Genomic DNA, 18,859 nt, shown 5'->3' on the forward strand with positions numbered 1-18,859 from the left:
CATTTACTGCTTGAAAGGTATTGATTTCACACAAAAAGAAGATTAACTATCAATTTTTAATGTATATTTTGGCTTCTTAAAGTTATCTCACCAAACTCACTGACAAATTAGGAATTCAACCTTTGGTTCCCTATCAGATGAACATCTGGCATTAAGATGCTTCAAATCACCATCACAGCACTGAAAGGATTAAAAAAATTAGAACAATTTCCACCCTTAAAAGTTAGTCAGTGGTTCCTAATTAACATTCCTCAGAACTGAGAGCATGATGGGCTCTCATGAAAAGAGCACAGCCACTCTCTTATGGCCCCTACAGGAGGGCTCCCAGGCTTTCTGACCCAAAGCATGGCAGTGGCACAGATAGAAAACAAGCAAGGCACAGCTCGCAAAGCAGCCCTCTGCTCCTCTAAATCTTCTCTGAGCTTGCAAGTCGTTAAATACTCTGAGTAGTGATTCATCTCATCCTCTAAAAGACTGACTATCCAGACCATAAAGTGATAGGACAGGGTAGTTTTTCAAGGGAGGCAGAGGTTGGCTGATTATAGAATCATAGAGTCGTTTGGGTTGGAAGAGACCTTAAAGATCATCTAGTTCCACCCCGCCAACAAAAGAGAAAGAACTGAAAGAAAAGAGAGGTGGAGAGTGAAATCTCTATCCATTCAAAAGCTGCAACCAGTATGTGCTTTACTTCAGTCCAAATAATTCAAGAGCCAGACTCTGTCCCTTGGTTCTCATCCTCTAACCACAATTTAAACAAACAAAAAATGCCACACCTCTGCAACAAATATTTTGAGGAAAAATAAAACTTACAATTTAATTACATCAGGGAAATACCCAGCAAACACTGTTTGAAAAGGAAGGAAATTTGTGAGTGACTCCCAGCGGTTTTTTGTTTTTTGGTTTTTTTTTAAATCACGTCCTTCACCTTCCAGTGGAAGGACTTTCTATTATACTTTGAAGGATCCTATATTGCTTTTGGAAGCACAGTGTTCAAAGTCAGGGGAAGTTCCTCTTTAAAAACAAAAGTCATGACAAGGCCTGTTTCTTCCTGTCATTACTCTTATTAACATGGCACCCCATCACCACCATATCCGGGGGGCACAGATCCAGAAGATACATTAGCTTACAAGCAAACAGACTTATTGAAAATGAAGCACACATGCTCTGAACAACGTAAGATTACTTATAAGAACAAGTATGTAGAAAGAAAGAAAAAGCTAGATTAACAATACAGTAGAGAACCAGGGAATAAAGAGCTGTTGAAAGAAAACCAGAGAGACAGAACTAGTGTGAGTAGATAAACCATTAAGCTCAGTATTACAGAAAATTTGTAAATTCTTCAATATATCCAATTCTTACACTCTCTCCATCAGCCTGACCACAACCATGAAACTGTCACAAGGAGAGAGGTGTCTACAAAGCAAGCACAGGCAATACCAAATGTCCAGGGGGTTGAGGGAAAGAGAACATAGCTGCATGGGCAAATTCTAGTTGGCATCAGATGCCAGAGCTGCGCTGGCTTTGTCAGCAGAGGGAATGATTTTCACCACCAGAGGATCTACCCCAGAAGGCTGGAATGAGACCCCTGGCCAGTGCAGATACACAAGCTGTATCACCTTTCTATCTTCTTTCCAGCTGCACAGTAAGGCAGGAAAGAAAAAGGAAGAAAAGAAGTTCAAGTTAAAGAAAGTTTCCCATTCGTTCATGGAAGAACATACCTTGTTGAAAGTTTGGCCCTTGGTGTCTAGGGCAGGTGTGCGTTTCAGCTGTCCTCGAAGACATTTTATGAAGACAGACATCATGCACCCAACTGCACAAATTTGCCAGCAAGAAAAATAAATACGCTTCAGCCTTTGATTTAAGCCACATTAGGACAGAATATTTTTGCTCCCAAGACTACAAAGCCAGACTTGCTTATGAGGTTATCCAAGGCTGTAGCGTGTGCAGTTTTGAGTGTTTGTGTGGAGTTCCTGCTGCAGGTTGCCAGACCTTAGGTTTAAGCCCACTTCAAAAACATAATTCCTTCAGACAGGCAGGTAGTTTGCCAGCAGATCTCCTCTCCATCCTGCCTTGGACTTTACACAGGGAAGAAAAATCTCACCGTAATCAAGGATTTCTTTGCAGTCTTTTTATGTACAATTTAAGGTGTATCAATATGAGCTTACAAGGAATCTGTGTAAAGCTAAAAGTACATCAGATTCAGATAAGCATTTAGCTACATACATCAGGAAGTAAGAGGAGATAGAGAAATAGACAAATACTCTTTGAGTATTTACACAGACCATTTTCAATGCAAAGTTAGTGAGGTGTATTCTTTAAGCTATTAGCACGAAAACATGCAGTTTTGTGGCTCAGGTTTGAATATGCATCTCTGTGCATCATGTCATCTAACTCGGGTTTTTTTGAGATATATTTAACATATTAATACCTTAAAAACCAGGAATGGAAAGGAAAAAACCCCACAAAAAAACCCCACATATTCTGTCTAGAAGATCACCTATATCTGAAAAAGATAACAATGCTGAAGATACTGGAAAGTCAGCAACGAAACCTAGACCAATAAGAGCAGTGTCAGTGTAGGACTGGCAAACGAAAGAAAGGTGTGCTCTCCTGCAGCAGCGTCACTACTTCACAAAGAGTAAGCTGGAAAAAGGCTCACTATATAAAAATCAACACCCTAGGGAGGTGGCATGCTGCCCCCTGCCTCCCCCAGGCTTCACCACAGGCATGTAGGGATTTTATTTATACATCTTAGTTTTATTTATACTTCTCAGTTTTATTTATACTAGTATGTTAATGGTTCAAGCCTGAAAAAGTGTGGGTTTTATACACTGGCAATTAAGAGCCAAGCCTGCAGTATCCTGGCCATCATGCTGACAACAGCTCATGGGCATCTGCCACAGCTTTTTCCACACACAACTAGAATACATTGCTTGCTCCCACTTGTATTTCACCTATAGTCACAAACACCCTTCATTTAAAGTATAATTGTTTGGGTTAACACGACTCAGTGACTACTAACAGAAAAAGATTGCAAAAGCTCTATCTAAATAACCTTCAGAGAGCTGTCCTTCCTCAGCTGTTATTATATCTGCCTGAGATATCTCTTTCTTTCTCTCCCCCCTTCATCAGAGTCCATCAGTTCCTTATTGCTCTTATCTTACTGTACTCATGATACTCTCTAAAGGACATTAACTAGTTGTTCTCATTAAGAATTTACTGCAAAAATAAAAAGCATGGAAGAAAACCAAAACCCACAGGACAGGCACAGCTAGAAACCACAATGATTGTGCTTCCTCACCTCCCCCTAACAAACTGTGACCCCTTCTACTTCCTTCAGCTATCTTCTTCCCATGCAGATAGTGGGAAGAATCAGTCTTCAAGAAAGAAATAACTTTGAAGCTAGCCCTGCTCTGAGCAGGCGGCTGGACTAGACTTCCAGAGGTCCTTTCCAGCCAAAATCATTCTATGACTCTACTTATGAATAAGCATCTGATCAAATCCAAGGCCATAGCGCTTTTTAAGAGTTTGTTTCAAGAACAGCTGCCAGAGGAAAACACAGAATAAGGGAGTAAAACCAAAAAAACCACAATAAACTTCAGGACAGACATGCTAAGGTTTCTGAACACTGGATAACTTTCTAATTGTAGTATTATGTTGATAGCACTTTTAAATTAGTGGGTTTTAATTAAAGCTGGCATTAAGAGGTAAGCTGACTTCTTAGGCAAGCAATCTCCTCAGCAGCAAAATGGAATTGTGGTTGTGATCAATTAGAACAGTTTTTTCTACATTGGCTCTTTCTTTTAAAGTAGATTTTTATGCATCTATAATGATTCAGATTTGCTCCAAGTAATCGCTCCTCTCAGCCAAGACCAGCATTCATATCCTCAGCTCAAGCCACAGACACACTCAGACACGCCCTGGACTGCTGAAAGTTCATCTGTAATGAAGCTATTGCAAAATGTTAGCATCACGTACTATTAAACAATCGAAGTTACTAATGTTGGATGGATGCCTTCAGGAGGTCAACCCCAGAGAAAGTCCCACAAGGCTTGAGGGCTTGAAACAACATAATTTTCCATGCTGATGATGAAAGGAAGCCAAATTGTAACACATTTAATTGCTCAGCCCTGTCTCTTCCAAAGCTGGTCATCGTTTCCACAGTGAGGACATCTCAGATTTAAGCTAGCCATCTGTCCACTGTCCACTTTTCCCACTACCTCATTTTTACTGACTATATATCCACTTGGCCTCTTCTCCAGTGACCCGTGCTGTATGCAAGCTGGACACATAAGAAGAGGCTTCCCCTTGCAACCACAGGAAGAACTTTGACAAACAAACATACTGAGAAGAATCACTTCAACACTTGGAGAAACTACAATATAAGCTAGGTACTTGAACACTACAGATCTTTCCTTTCTCTGTCACAAGTTATTACAACACACTGCTTTAAGAATCCCTATCTAGGATAAATCATGGGACAAGAACAATCCCCATAAATGGTAATGCATCTTCCTAACCTATGACACCTCCAGTAACACTGACAAGTGTTATTAAAAGATCTTTGCCATCACCGTTGACAGTTAACTTTAAAACCAATTAGTCAGGAATGATTGAGGGCAGGAAGGATGGATGGGCCCATTATGAACCTTTCTGGGTATGTGTCAGAACTTTCTTTTTATGAGCTAAAATAATCAGGACTTAATTCCAGATTACAGACCTTGAAGGCAGCACTGAGCTGAGTTGCTACACCCTTTCAGACCAGCTCTGTAGAAAGATCCTAGCTCAGCTTCACTAGCACAACCTTGCACCCAGGGTAATAAATCCAGCCTCTTGACAGAGTTAATAGTTTGGCCTCAGCATCATGCTGGCAGAGCTACCCTGCTTCTACTCCTAGAGGCTTCTATAGCAACCTTATATATATATATATGCACCATGCAATTCCTTTTTTTTTTTTTTCAAATAAATATATTACAAAAATAATTTACATTACTACTGCAGTTCTTTAATGATTTTAAGGGGGAACATAGGTGCAAGAAAACTCTTATAGGAACAGCATTGTTTCTCACATCACTATGCTAGCAGTTATGATCACAATAGTTTTATATAAAACCTAGACATAAATATAAACTTTAGCTGACCTACATTTTTCCAGCATGAAAAAGTATTTTTGATCAATAATTCTGAATATATACAATAATTTACACTGAATGCATGATTTACATAATGTCACCTACCTGCAGCTGCAAAGCACAAAATCATCAAAGCAAACACTGAAGTCACACAACTTGAAGACATTCTTGCAAATGCTGTATCTTCTCAAATCAACTCCCTTTGTAGCTCTTCATGTAGATTTACTTCCTTTGAAATTTGTGGTATGTTTTGAAATGAAATCTTCCAGACTTTTAACTGCCTACAGAAAGAAGTAAAAATACATTTTGATACAAATATAACTTACAGAAATGTTACTAGATATTTAAAATTATCTCTCTTGTAACAAGAGAAACAGAATTCTTTCTTAAAGAATTACTAAAGGAGTGCATTTTATATTGCCAGATACCCTAGGTACTGATAGCTTAGTTCTCTTCCCCCCCATATTGCAGCTGTTGCTCTTTCATATTATACATTGTGCAAGTTGTGATCTACTTGGAAGTGAAATTCCAGAGTCCTTTCTGTTGACTAATACTGGAGTCCTGCTGAAGTCTGTCAATGGTACTCATAGCCTCAGACATGTTTATTTTAAGTATTTGGACTTTCTCTGGGACATATAAACATTTGTTTGCTTATTTATCTGCTGCAACCTTTATTATACCATGGAGAAATGTTTCACATGTGCTCTAGCTGGTTTACAGGTAACACAATAAATTTAACTCATCATTTCTCAGTATCACAAATTCTGAAAACTTCTCAAGGCCACTTGACCCTAAATATAAAGCTGTTCAGAACCTTTACTTTAAGAGATTTCAAGACATGACATACCAGGTCAGTAAAACAACTTAAATGTGCTATACAAATAAATGACGATACAGCTGACAGCTGCAGGCATTAAAAACATCATAAATTCTGCCCCCAGAATGCATGTTGCAGATTTTTGAGGGGAAACACTTACTAGATGCCCAATATCCTCTTATACTTTTTTAAAAATCTATTCTCAGTCATCTAGATGTCTAGAATAAAACTATAGACCAAGTAGGTAAGGAACCAGAACATTAGTATCATATTCAATCAAATAAAAATCTTATCTAATTTACTTCATTACCAGCCCACAGAAGCAGATGACAGATGGTGCCTCAGCAACCACTAACACTCACCACAAAGCAAGGCAAGCAATTACAAACAACCATCACAGGGCTAAGCAATAGCAAAATGCTGAATCAGGACCAAAATCTAAACTGTGACAACATGAATACCATTTAAAAGGTTCTTGCTGACATTAAAATGGAATGAAGTACGAAGGCTAGTCTCTGTTATACAGTGTGTGCCATGCTGTGCATGATCAAAAGTCTGCACAAGGAAAACCTGCACCTGGACCAGCACTTCCAGATATCTGCTGATAGCACTCCTACGACTATGAGGAAAACACCAGAAACTCCTTTGCAGAATTTCTCCAGGGGTCATTCAGCAGAGGCAGCACTGCCCTGTGCGGAGGGAGCTGCGCTTACCCACCAAGAAAGGGCTGTGAGTGCCTAAGACCAGAACTACGGCCTCCAACAGATTCTTCACTCAGCACCCAGCCCCTAATAACAGTCTCAGCGGGGCCCCAGATCCCACCTGGGTGGGTAGAGAGCTCAGGAGGGCTCCTGCAGGCTGGTGGGAGCACCCACACACCACGCTTCTGCAGGACAGAAACACATGAGGCAAGGGAGGAGCTGAGTACCTATTACAACATTGGGTTTCATGCAGTTCACTTTCAAGCTCAGTGTCCCATACAAGAAACGCATTTGCTTTTGTTTCCTGTTTGCTTTTGACAAAGGGTATTTTAGGTTGAAATTCTGTAACTGGTTCTCTCCCCTGTGTATACCTCCTCATCGCCTCCCTTCCAGTGGCTTAGAAACATTGTCAGACCACAGCAGTGAATGAAGGAAACCCATAGAGAAACTGTAACTCTAGTAATGCTACCTAGTAATCTTTATCTTCTACCTACTGGCCTCAATCTGAGGAAAGGGAGTTTACTCTTGATTCTGAAGTGCTACGCTTATCACTTCGCACAGTGTAAACAAGATCTGGGTGTCTTGTTATCTGCTATTCACAAAGTTATGTATGATTAATGTATGATTCTTTTCCACCAGAATTAAATTATACAACATTGTCACTATCTGTGAAAATAGTCATACTAACCTAAAACCTTGACCTCAAAAATCAAGAACCTGTAAAACTATCCTGGAATGTTTAAAATAGCCTTAGCGGAACAAAAAAACCCCCACAAAAACAAAAATAAACACAAACAAATTAACAAAACCCCAACAAACAAAAACAAAACAAAAAACCCAACAAACAAAAAACACCAAAAAAAAAAAAAAACAACACCAAAACCAAACCCAAAAACCCCAAAGCCCAAACTGCATTTTTGTTCTCTTCCATGCACTGTCCTTTTTAAAACTGGCCAGAAATTTAGGAATACATATTAATTAATCTAAGAGGAAAAAAAATTCAATAAATAAATACCTACTTATCATTCATGTAATATCAGTTCTGTACAATTTTGCTTATTCCATAGTAAAACATATCAGTGTTACTGAGGTTGAATGTTTCGTCACTTATAGGCTCTCTGGCATGAACTAGTCTTTCCACTGCTTGCTAGGATCAATACATACAAAAAAATGTTAGATGAGACTACAATACTACCACACAACATGACTGAGGTAACAAGACACTGCAATGAATTTGTATTATTAATAGCAAGAGAAACAACACAGACTCATAAAGCAGCAATAGTCCACCCTAAAACCCCAAACAAGTATGATTTACCTAGAGATTTCTTCCACAACATTTTGTAGAAGGCGGGTTCATCTTCAAGAAAAAAAAAAGTTCTGGAGAATGATGAACACACACACACAAAACCAATGCTAGAAACAGCTCAAAACAGGAGAACCTCACAAAATGACAGCTTCCTTGGGTAATTTAAAAGGCTTGTAAAAATTATTCATCCTGAACCTACTGGAAGCATTCAATGCGTTCCTAGATATCTCTCATCTCCCCGTAGAGTGTAAAGTTATATAGCTAAACCCTCAAATCCATGAGGGATACTAAACTTTGTGGTAAATTAAGGCCAACCTTTATTAAACAGAAATAATAAATTGTTGACAAGAGTGTTGGACAATCCTTTAACACAGAAGCTTTTGAACATGAAAATCCAAATCAAACAGGTTTAATGCCAAAATGGCAAGCCATAAGGAATTTATGACAAATATCGAACACCATTTGGGAACTCAATTGTAAGCTGGAATCATTTGTTGCTATTTCTCTAGGTGAAAAGAAATGCAATCTACTCAGTGAGAGCATTTGGTTGCTAACTCATTTCTCAAATGCTGCCATAAAGAAAAATGATCAAATACAAAAAATCATGAGGTTTCTAGTCAGTCTAAGCTATAAAGACCATCATAATGTCCTGCAAGATGTCATATGTGCAAACAGGCAATGAATAAACATTCTGAAACCTGAGTTACTGATGCATAACATTTCATCAACTTTGAACAAAAGAGAAACCAGAAAAAGAGCAACTACAGCACATACGCTCAGTGATATACTAAATAGGAAAACACAAGACATTACTTAGATCACTCTTCCATCATCACAAACCTCGCATTCCTCAGTGACATTTTTATGAGGCACACAGTTGTGCAGAAATAGGGAACGCAGGGAAAGAACTGGAGATAAAGCAATGCTGCTGAGAGCAGCTGAGAATCCCATTCTGTGTCAGCCACCTAAGTATGTTAAAAGGCCAAGTTGCGATTCCACTTTGATTTGGGAAAGATGATTTAAAAGGGAGAGAGAATACATACACATTTCCATCTGTATGTAAAAATGAAAGACTGATTTGATTCCTACCACAACCCACTGACCACTAACACGTACAAGTTATAACTTGGGGCAGGCAGTATATGATCAAAAAGCCCTAGGCTTCTACTCTGATTCTGCCAGCTTGTGAAGGGTGAATAATGGAGACCTAAATGAAAATTAGGAAGAGCTTTCTAAAGAAAGGGCTCACTTGCTTGAAGATACACATTCACAAACTTCAAGAAGGTGGGCAAATTTCAAACCTTGAAAGACAATGTGAAAGGGTGACAGACAGTGAGTTTCATGAATTTAGGATGGATTAATTCCAAACTGTCAGCTACACAGCAGCAATTCAAGTCAAAAAGCACATACAAAAATGCTACTAGTAATTCATTTAAGAATAAACCTACTAAGCAGGCCATTTGTCAGCATTTTGGAAAACCTGATCATCCTCACCTGTGACGAAAGTCAGCTACAAAGCTGCTATTATCTGATCATCTGACAGTACCAAATAGAAATGAATATGAAAATAGGTGAGAAAAATTCAGCTGTGGTGCAAAACATGCCAGATCTTGCTTCGATGTGAAAACTGCTGTCACTAGAAGAATATGTGAAACCTGCAAACTAGAAAAAAATTGAGGTAGTCCACAGAATAGGGGGACATTTCCTTTGAAATAAGAGGAGAAAGCTGCACAAAGGGATCAGGAACCTAAACTATTTATCCAAGGAGTAAACACAACTGCTAGTCAATTCAAGATTCAAAAGAAATTTCCGAGAGAATCATCTTTTCCTTTGGGGTATATCTGGGTAGCTATTTTTGTAACTGAGGTCACAAAAGGGCACACTAAAAGTATAACCAAAAAATCCCAATGAGGAAGAGGAAAAGAAAATGACATGAGAGTTTTGGGTTTACTAAACAGTTTTCATGCCAATGCATTATACTACTACAAGCTGCAAGAAAGTCTGACAAAAGAGGGCATCTGCAGCCATAGCCATTGAAGACTTACTAAGAGGCACAGTCTGCTGAGGTAATTTTCACTGAAGCTTGCTGTCATAAAAGGCCACTAGTCGTGATGAAACTGAGGGTCTAAAAAGCACATAAGAGCGTGTTTTACTGAGAAGTATCATTTTGCAGATGCAATCAGGAATGGGTGCTACTGGGAAGATCAGGAAGGATCTTACTACTACTAGATTTTATTAGGTTTGAAAGACGACTGGGGGAGTGGAAGGGAAAAAACACATTTTTAAGTATGTGAAGACAAGAAAAGGAGGAAGTATGAGGTTTTAATTTGGTTTAAAGTAGGAACCTCTAATATCCATGAGAATTTTAATGCATAAAGCTTAGCTAGAAACCAGTGAAAAATATGATGCTTTTGGAGGACACTGGGATGTACTGACTGGCCTGTGAGTGTGGCCAGCCACACAAGGACGGATCTCATTGCTACCCTAAGTTAATGGACAACAAACGCTCCTTAAGTCAATGGTATTTAAAAGAATCTTTGTTAGAATCAGCAGCAGTAAGCACAAAGTGCAAATCACTTCAGTGCACTACTGATATCTCTACCTCTCATTAACTGAAATACTTTTTCTTTGTAAAAATCTGCTACTCATCTTCCTCAGAATTCCAGTCTTTTGTGGATTTTTGATGCTATCCTTTGAACTAAAAAGTCACCTTTAATACTACAACATGACCAAAGAATTCAGAAGCTAGAAGCATGCTGCTTACTCTCAGAAAAAACACCTTTCCCCTAAGCATTTCCCAGCACTCACTGACAGGAGCTACCAGGACATAAGGCTTTGTGGTCTATGGATGGCTTGTTACTAAGAAATCACATTCTGCACCATTCTGCCACCAGTAGAAAGGTATCCATCCCCATGCCTGATTACTGCTCTCCAAAATGAGGACAGGACTCTGCTCTGAAGTGCTTGAAGAACTACAAATGAAAATGACCAAGTATAAAGCCCTAAGATTAAGCTCTGTCTTCAGAACATTTGAGCACCTTTCTACCTCAGCCTGTTTCTGTATTTCTAGCAAAATATCTATTACATATTACTCAAGATCAGTGGCCTCCTTAGCTTCAATTTTTACTCACTTTTCTTCTCCAGATAATTTTTTTTTTTTTTACTACTTTTTCAAAGCTTCTCTGCACAGTCCAACCTAGCAATACATATGCCTGCAGGTGGCCACAGCCACAGATTTGGGGGTGTTTCTGTTTCTTATTAAAGGCTTCTACAGCACAGGAATTTGCCACATTTATTGCTGAATTGGGTTCTTATTGCTTTATTTTCCCCTTTTATTTCTGCTCCCTTAAGCCTTTTCCCCAATAGTCACCATCTGTTTCTTTATTCACCACCTACCCTTCCCATACATGTTCTTCCCTTGCCTTAACTCTATCTTCCTCGTTGTCTAACCTTTTCCTTTACTGCCTAAAGAATAACTTCCACTTCCTCTCCTCCTTATCAACATGGACTCTGGTAATTCCCTCCTCTTTCCATGCATGGTGCCAGGGGTTGCACAGCTCTCTACAACACTGGTAACAAACAGTTCTCTACCAAAGCAAGCCAAAAATCCTCCTCCTCTAAGTCACGTCACAAGTCCCACCAAAGTGAATGGGGATACTCGAGCGAAGCCAGCAGGATCTGTCCCTTTGTGTTGTTTTGCCATAGCAACATGAACCCAAGTTTCTAGGCCATCCAAGAAAGCCTTCACGGCCAAAGCTTTTCCACTTTTTGTTTGTTTGTTTTACGCATGGCAACCATCTAACTTATTTAACCAGTTTTTCTCCCACTTGTTCATGTTGGTTCCCTACGTGAATGCAATGAATACATGCATTCCACGCACAAGTAAAAAAGGCAATCATTTGTAATCAAGTACATCCAAGCTCAATTTAAAAAAATTCACAAATGGTTAACTACACAAGCAGTTCTATAAACTTAGAAATAGAACTATTTGAAATAGTTTATTTATAACCCTAGTCCTATTAAATATGCATTTTAGCAGATTTCTTTTTTATTAGATGACATTTATCCTCTGTCAATTCTGGACTATTTGCACACATACAAGTTGGACAGCTAACAGTGTTAACAAATATTAATGTGGAATTGAAAATTTGTATCTAATTTTTTAATGCCTATGTCCAAGGCATATACATGAAGTTCCACCATTCAAAATTCAAAACGGTAATTTATTCATAAACTATTAAGGGGCCAGATTCTGTTTTAGGAACAACAAAGTGGTTTCATTTTCAGAGAATATATGAATAGTAATAAAACTAAAAATCCTGACATATCAAAAGCCCAGGGAAAAAGTAACTCTGATGTCCTGCAGTTCACATGCTGCTGTGCTTGTAATGGGACATTTCAACAAGTCACAGTTAAAGGCTATGGGAACTGGACAAGTGCCAAGGGAAGATGTTTTATGCCATTTAGCAATTGTGCCCCTCTATTCCATGTGACTTTTGTTTTAACATTTTGTTTATTTATTTTCTTATTAACGTATTACAATGTAGCCTGCCAAATTACAGGAAGCCACAAAATATACACAAATGAGTCTATAAAAGATGTGAAACCATTCCACCTTTTTACTAACGGTTTACTGAAGTTGATTTTGTTACCTGGTATGTATTTTGCCCACAGCTAGGATGAAGCTCCAGTTTGAATGAGGGTGTCTATTCTCAGTATCATTTCATAACCAACTTTCCCTTCAGCTTCCCAGCTTCTGGTTTCTAATCACCTGACTTGAATTACTCTGAGTTTAGATCAGCAAAATAAAGTCATGACACCAGACACTGTGGAAGTTTCAGCTGAATAACCATTGCACAATATAGCACAAAAGGGACAGTTTACAGAAACAGGATAAAAATCATTCTGTTGTATGTTCCCAGGACTTCCCTTCCCCCAAAGGCAAGGAGGTATGCAGCTGAATCTTTATAGGCTGAGGGGCAAGGTTTTGCTTACCAAATGTAAACAAGAGAATAGCCTCTTACAGTATCAGGATGTAGGAGAGTTTCAATAGGTGGAAGGGAAGGAAATGCATTCAGGACTCTTAGTGGAAGGAATACACAAGACTCTTCCACGAGAAAGAGACTGGAACAGATTCCTTTTGGACAACAGCAGAAATTCCTAGAGGTTACCAAATCTCTACAGAAAGGAGCACACATGGCACTGAAGACAGAGTTTAACAAGACCAACACCCTCTGTGTAATTCAAGTACCGAAACAGAACTTTTCTGCTTTAATGTGGACTCCTCAGGGATATCCTACAACAGAGCATCTCTAAAGAGAGTGGAGAAAGCAAGATATTGGGATGCTGTACAGTTCTTGTACTATAATGGCTTGAGCAATCTGCAATCTAGTACCAGCTTCAACCACATATTTTCTGTGCAACTCACAGGTAGGCCATTCTTTCACAAGCAAAAAAGTCATAACAGAACCTCAACATGGCCACAGCAGCTCCCCCCTAACACCTACCTAGAAAGACAACACTACTTTAGGCAGTTCTGATTCTGTCTTCTAGTTATAAAAGGGATGAAAAAAATCTCACTGCTCTTATCAGGGAATACCAGTGGCACAATTATACACCACTTTCCTGACGAACAGTCAGGGAGCAGAGTTGAAGAGCAGACTTCTAGAAATGTACATACATAAAGACTGGGTTAAAGTTTTCATGGCAGCCCAAGAAATCTATGAGTCTCAAACCTACATTTAAATAAAACTCAAGTTCCCACTGAACTCGGACAGTAATATCTCACCACAACTAACAGGAACCAGGCTCATGTTTTTGAAATGGGACCTGCCGCTTCTGAAAAGTTTACCCTGAAGCGAAAACATTTCTAGGGCATAGGAATCTTCAGGCTGAACAAGAAGATCATAAATTGCATGAAAACAAATCTCTACAACCTTTCCTCCTCATAGTTAAATTTCCTTGGCCTAATTACTTTTTTTTTTTTTTTTTAATGGTTTCTAATTGGAAACAGAATAGGTTTCCTGGCACTGGACTATCTTACTCTTCACAAACACAGTAGCAGCCAACAACCTCACACAAATTTAATTTATCTTAAGTTTTACTTGGCTCAGTTTCTAATTGCACACCTAAACTAAACAGCTAACAGCTCTAATGTACCTATCAAGATAGATATAACCCTAGGGAAGGCATCTCCTTGTGGAGACGGAACCACAGCAGGATGGAAAGTTACCAACAACTCAGCAAGGCTTCTTCCACTCAGGGTAAAAGATTTCAGCACATTATTCTGTCAATGAATGCTCAATGCTGTTATTTTTCCAAGACTAAACTACAAAACTTTAGAACTGTACCTAGAAATATTCTAGCTAGAATAGCTGGAACCTTCCTACCAGGAGAAAAAGCTACATCAATCTCTGTTGGATTTCAAATCTTGAAATGACCTCTATACATTTAGAAAAGTGTTTGTGAAATCATGGCCTACAAATACTCAAAATTCTCTGGGATAATTGTGAAACACCCATAAGGGGTGAAAAGCAAGACTATGGCATTAAGCAGAAATTTGCTATATAAGGATGCCATCCTTTTGGGGGGTGGGGGTGTCAGCAAATTGAACAGGATTGAAAACCAGCATTTCCCATTACATGGGAATTGTACGAGGTGATACAAATCAGCCCTCCCCACTACTACTACTGGCCATAAGATATTATAAGATGTAAGTATTTGGGGAAAAAAACAACACCAAAAGCAGCATGTATTGAATTTTGCTCTCTAGAATAAGGCATACTCTAGAAAGCAGGTAGATTAATAGATTATTTCTTCAGGTTACTAAACAAGAACACAGGATAAACACGTTTATCAAAAGTTAGCTGTTAGCCACTAAATTTTCAGATACGCATCTGTAAGATAGGAAACTTCTCCCACACAAATAGGGAAGACCTTAAAGTGCCACACAATTAAAAGAATGAGTCAAAAGGAGCTTCCCTTTGTGTAGGAGTAATCTACCCTCTCCCTAGTTGTCTGCCAAATAACCAGTGTAGTTTAATTTGTTGGGCAGAGAAACACATTCAGGTTGAGGCACAACTTTTTTCATAAAAATTATCATTTATAAGCATGATGATGAGGATTTATTTCAACCAAGATACACATCACTGGCATGTTCCACTCAGAATAGAGATATACTCCCATATAATTTTTACCACATAGAATTTCCTGCCTTTCATTATTTCATATTACATGCACACATGAAGACTGTAAAAAGGTTCAAACACAAGTTTAGGGAGATGGAAGGCCACAATAAATTCCTATATTCATACAAATAATTTGTGCATCTTGTATGCCACAAGAAAATCACTGCACCTCATCACTGGAGCAAACCGAACCACCAGATCTACAAGTATTCAGAAATACTTGTCGTTTTAAACACTGGAGCGAGGAACTAATCCATCACATAACACAACCTGTACATGCTGGAGGAATGACTTGGTCCATTAATGTAATAGCCTTAATATAAGAAAAGGCCTATGTTTTCAAATACCATACATAATAGCTGTTTTCTAAATCAAAACAGAATTTTGCTTCACTCAAATCATTGTCAAAAACAAAGTATTGCTTTGATGATAAAACACTGACACAATGTGATTGAGAACTATGGTAAATGCAGCTATAGTCTAAAAAAATACTTTTATAAATCTATCACAAAAGAGGACATATCAGTCCCCAATCCACCTCTACCTTCTTGGCAAAGAAATACATGCATTCAGCAGATCTATACTATACAGTAAACTCACTGGATACTTTGAGATTTTTTTTAATTGTCCCTGATTCACACAACCTTCACTAATTTCCAACAGAAAATGCTTAGGCTTACAAAGGAAATTGGAGTGTGAATTGCCATTCTTTTTTCAGAATCATGAATGCTACCTTATGTATCACAGCCCCTACTGCCTTCTGTGCAGAAAAACAATCTATACGTTAGCTCTGTAATTAACCTGTTCCAGACCCATGACCTCTAGATAAGCTATTCTCCTGCAATCTAAACAGGTCCCTTGCAAGGTCACAACTAAACTTTTTTAAAAGAGGGGCCCTTCCCAGCTGACTCCTGAGATCTTAGAACATATTACAACAGAAAAAAAATCTGAACTTGGCCAACTAGTGTATTGAAATTAGACAGACCATTAAAGAGAAGTGTTAAATATAACAGAATTAAATTTGTTAGCAATAAACAGATATATCTCATTTTAAACTACTATCCACAGAATTAATATGAAATAATGATTTTCACATTTCCCTCAGTAAATTCATTTATTTCATTATAAATACATCATAAACTAGCATATTTTGCCAGACAATTATTTGTAAGCAGTACAATCCAACAATATAACACTTACAATGCAGTATATAAAATGTTCTCTGCTGACTATTCAGATACTCAAGGTCATAAAGGATGTTCTTTTAAAAAAATCTGCTTTGTCAGAGTGGAAATAAAAAATATGGGATATATACTAAGTAGCAGCTTTAAAGTCCCTCTTTCAGTGATTTCCAGAAATGTGTAAATCTGTTTCAGTTTGGCTACCATAGAGTTAATTGTTGCTGTAATAGCGCAAGAAATGTTGCTCTATTGGGTGACTGCCAGCACATAAAAATGTGAATCCACAGTTATGGATAAAGCAGTTCCAGTTGCACTACTTTTTTGCTAGTACGTTTTTATGGCAAAACACGCTTCTATTCATGAAGTGGCTAGAAACTAGCATACCGCTGTTAATCACCACAAATATTACTGCTATAGAAGTAATGCCTATTTATAATACACAAATATTTTGTGGAACTAGATCAAAAGTAATATGATTGCAAAGATATTTGCAAGCTGTCTCCCACAGAGTATTTTTTGAGATCTACATAAACTGCCCAAGACTTGGTAATTCATGTCTTAAATGTTAGCAGAATATTACTGGAGATATCAAACAAAAGAACCCTAAGTCAAATCAGGCAAAGCTTTAGTTCTATTTTCAAATAACATTAAAACAGAAATCTCACTTTGACTTTACCAACTATGTACTTCAGCATCTCAGAGAACCGTACAGGGGAGAAAGTTTTGTGATTCCACAAAAGTGAGGGAAGAGGGAGATCACCAGTGTTTACTTAAGATACATCCTTTTGCTCCTTCAGTATTTGGCAACTTCAGATAATGCTATTAGAGAAGAATGCGTGGCTATTGGAATATATGCATACCTGGTCACTGAAACAACGGAAAGAAGATTCATTTAGTACCTCAGTATGCCGTCAGTGCCAGAGACAGAGAAGCTTACATATCTTCTTTTAAACCTGACCCGGGACTGTTAATATCAATTGAACTGTATTTTGTCTCCCCTTGCTCTAAGACCAAATGCTAGGAGAATATCCAATTGTTACCACTCACAAGTAGCAATTCAGCTACTCTGTAGCAAGTGCTCCCAGGCATGTTTTCACCCCACCATCAGTGAAAGACAACTTAACCCCAGGTATAAACAGCAAGATATCTCACATTTACTGCAGGGTAAGAGCCAGTTCCCTGGCTCTTACTGGGGAATAGCTGACATGCTGCAAATTCCCATTCTTCACTTAGCGTTCAGCAATCTGTTTATATACCTTAAGTATTTGCCATTTGGCTGCATCAGACTTCACAGACTAGAAAGCAATATGGATCTACTCAAGTCATCCAGATAACCTTCTTTGGCAACTACCTTTACATTCAGTATTCCCGGCACAAAAGACATCATCAATTTTTACACCAATACAAACTAAAGAGAAAAAGCATTATTGATCTGTGCTGGGAGCGTCAGTTGACCTAGTAATAAGCTAGTAATGACTTCTTAAAACCTAAGAGAATATCTAAAAATATTCTCTCTTATGGAAACCCTAAATATTAGGAATAGTTTCTTGTGAGAATACAACTTTTTTTGTGACTCAGCTGTAGCTCTCAAGATTTCTATATACAATCATAAATGTAATACAGTAGTAGTTTTACTGTGAAAATATTTTTTCTAGCTCGTTATCTAAAATTTTATGGGATTACTCAAAATATAATTTCTTGGGTTTAATTAATTCACCTCAAACATCTTCAAAGAGAAATTTCATTTAAATAAACCTCCAATGTTTTTTCAAGTTCAGTTCTGGCTAATCCGACAAAAATTCCATTCAGAAGAGTGGGAGACATGCCTGCTAGAGCAAACTAATAAACAAGCATTCAAAAATAATGCATTTTTTCCAATGTATGGTTGGTTTTTTTTTCCTTGAGCAAATTGATATTCATCTTCTAAAGAAATACTATCAAAATCACAGGCCCAAAGCTTTAACAAGTTGCAACTGTGGTAGGAAGAGAGACTTCACTGACAGAAAGTTTTGTGTTCCCCCTGCTGGTTTAGCAATTAACTTCAAAACACTGTTCCTAGAGGTAGGCATCAAGATGCTGGGATCTTAAAAGATGTTTTGCATGCCAGAGAACAAAAATTGAAACTTACTTTTTAAAAGAAATCACATCCATGGTGGATATCATTTACATACTCTGACTAGATGAAGCTCTGGACACGCAAAACATCCATCAGAATAAACGATCAAACAAGACCTCGCCAGAGGGAGAAAGCATGGTAGAAGAAAAAAATTGAAGTGTCACTTTAAACTTAACAACGTTGGACTATAGCAAACAATTGGGGGAAGCAAGTTTCAGAGTAAAGGACTCTTCACTGAAGGAAGCCAACAACCTGCCCCCCCTCCAACACCCGTCCCTCCCTTCCTCCCCCAGCTATCCGGGAATGCTGAGCGGTTGGTGTCAGCCCAGGTCTGTGTCCGAACAAGGGCAGCTCCTCCTCAGCTAGAATTCAAGCCCTCTTAAGCTTCCATGCGTTAAACCGGAGCCTTCAAATGA

At 38.3% G+C, this 18,859-nt stretch overlaps 1 protein-coding gene across 4 annotated transcripts in view; it reads right to left on the reverse strand.

The window, feature by feature from the left end:
• TGFBR3 (transforming growth factor beta receptor 3) overlaps positions 1–18,859 on the reverse strand; it is a 129,857-nt gene that overhangs the window by 103,618 nt on the left and 7,380 nt on the right. For all 4 annotated transcript variants that reach the window (XM_074876481.1, XM_074876483.1, XM_074876479.1 and 1 more), the window contains exon 2: positions 5,238–5,413. In XM_074876481.1, coding sequence (XP_074732582.1) covers positions 5,238–5,298 — 61 coding nt within the window. In that variant the 5' untranslated portion in view covers positions 5,299–5,413. The remainder of the gene's footprint in view (positions 1–5,237; positions 5,414–18,859) is intronic.

The sequence above is a fragment of the Strix uralensis genome, chromosome 8, assembly GCF_047716275.1.
Source record: "Strix uralensis isolate ZFMK-TIS-50842 chromosome 8, bStrUra1, whole genome shotgun sequence".
Lineage (NCBI taxonomy): Eukaryota > Metazoa > Chordata > Aves > Strigiformes > Strigidae > Strix > Strix uralensis.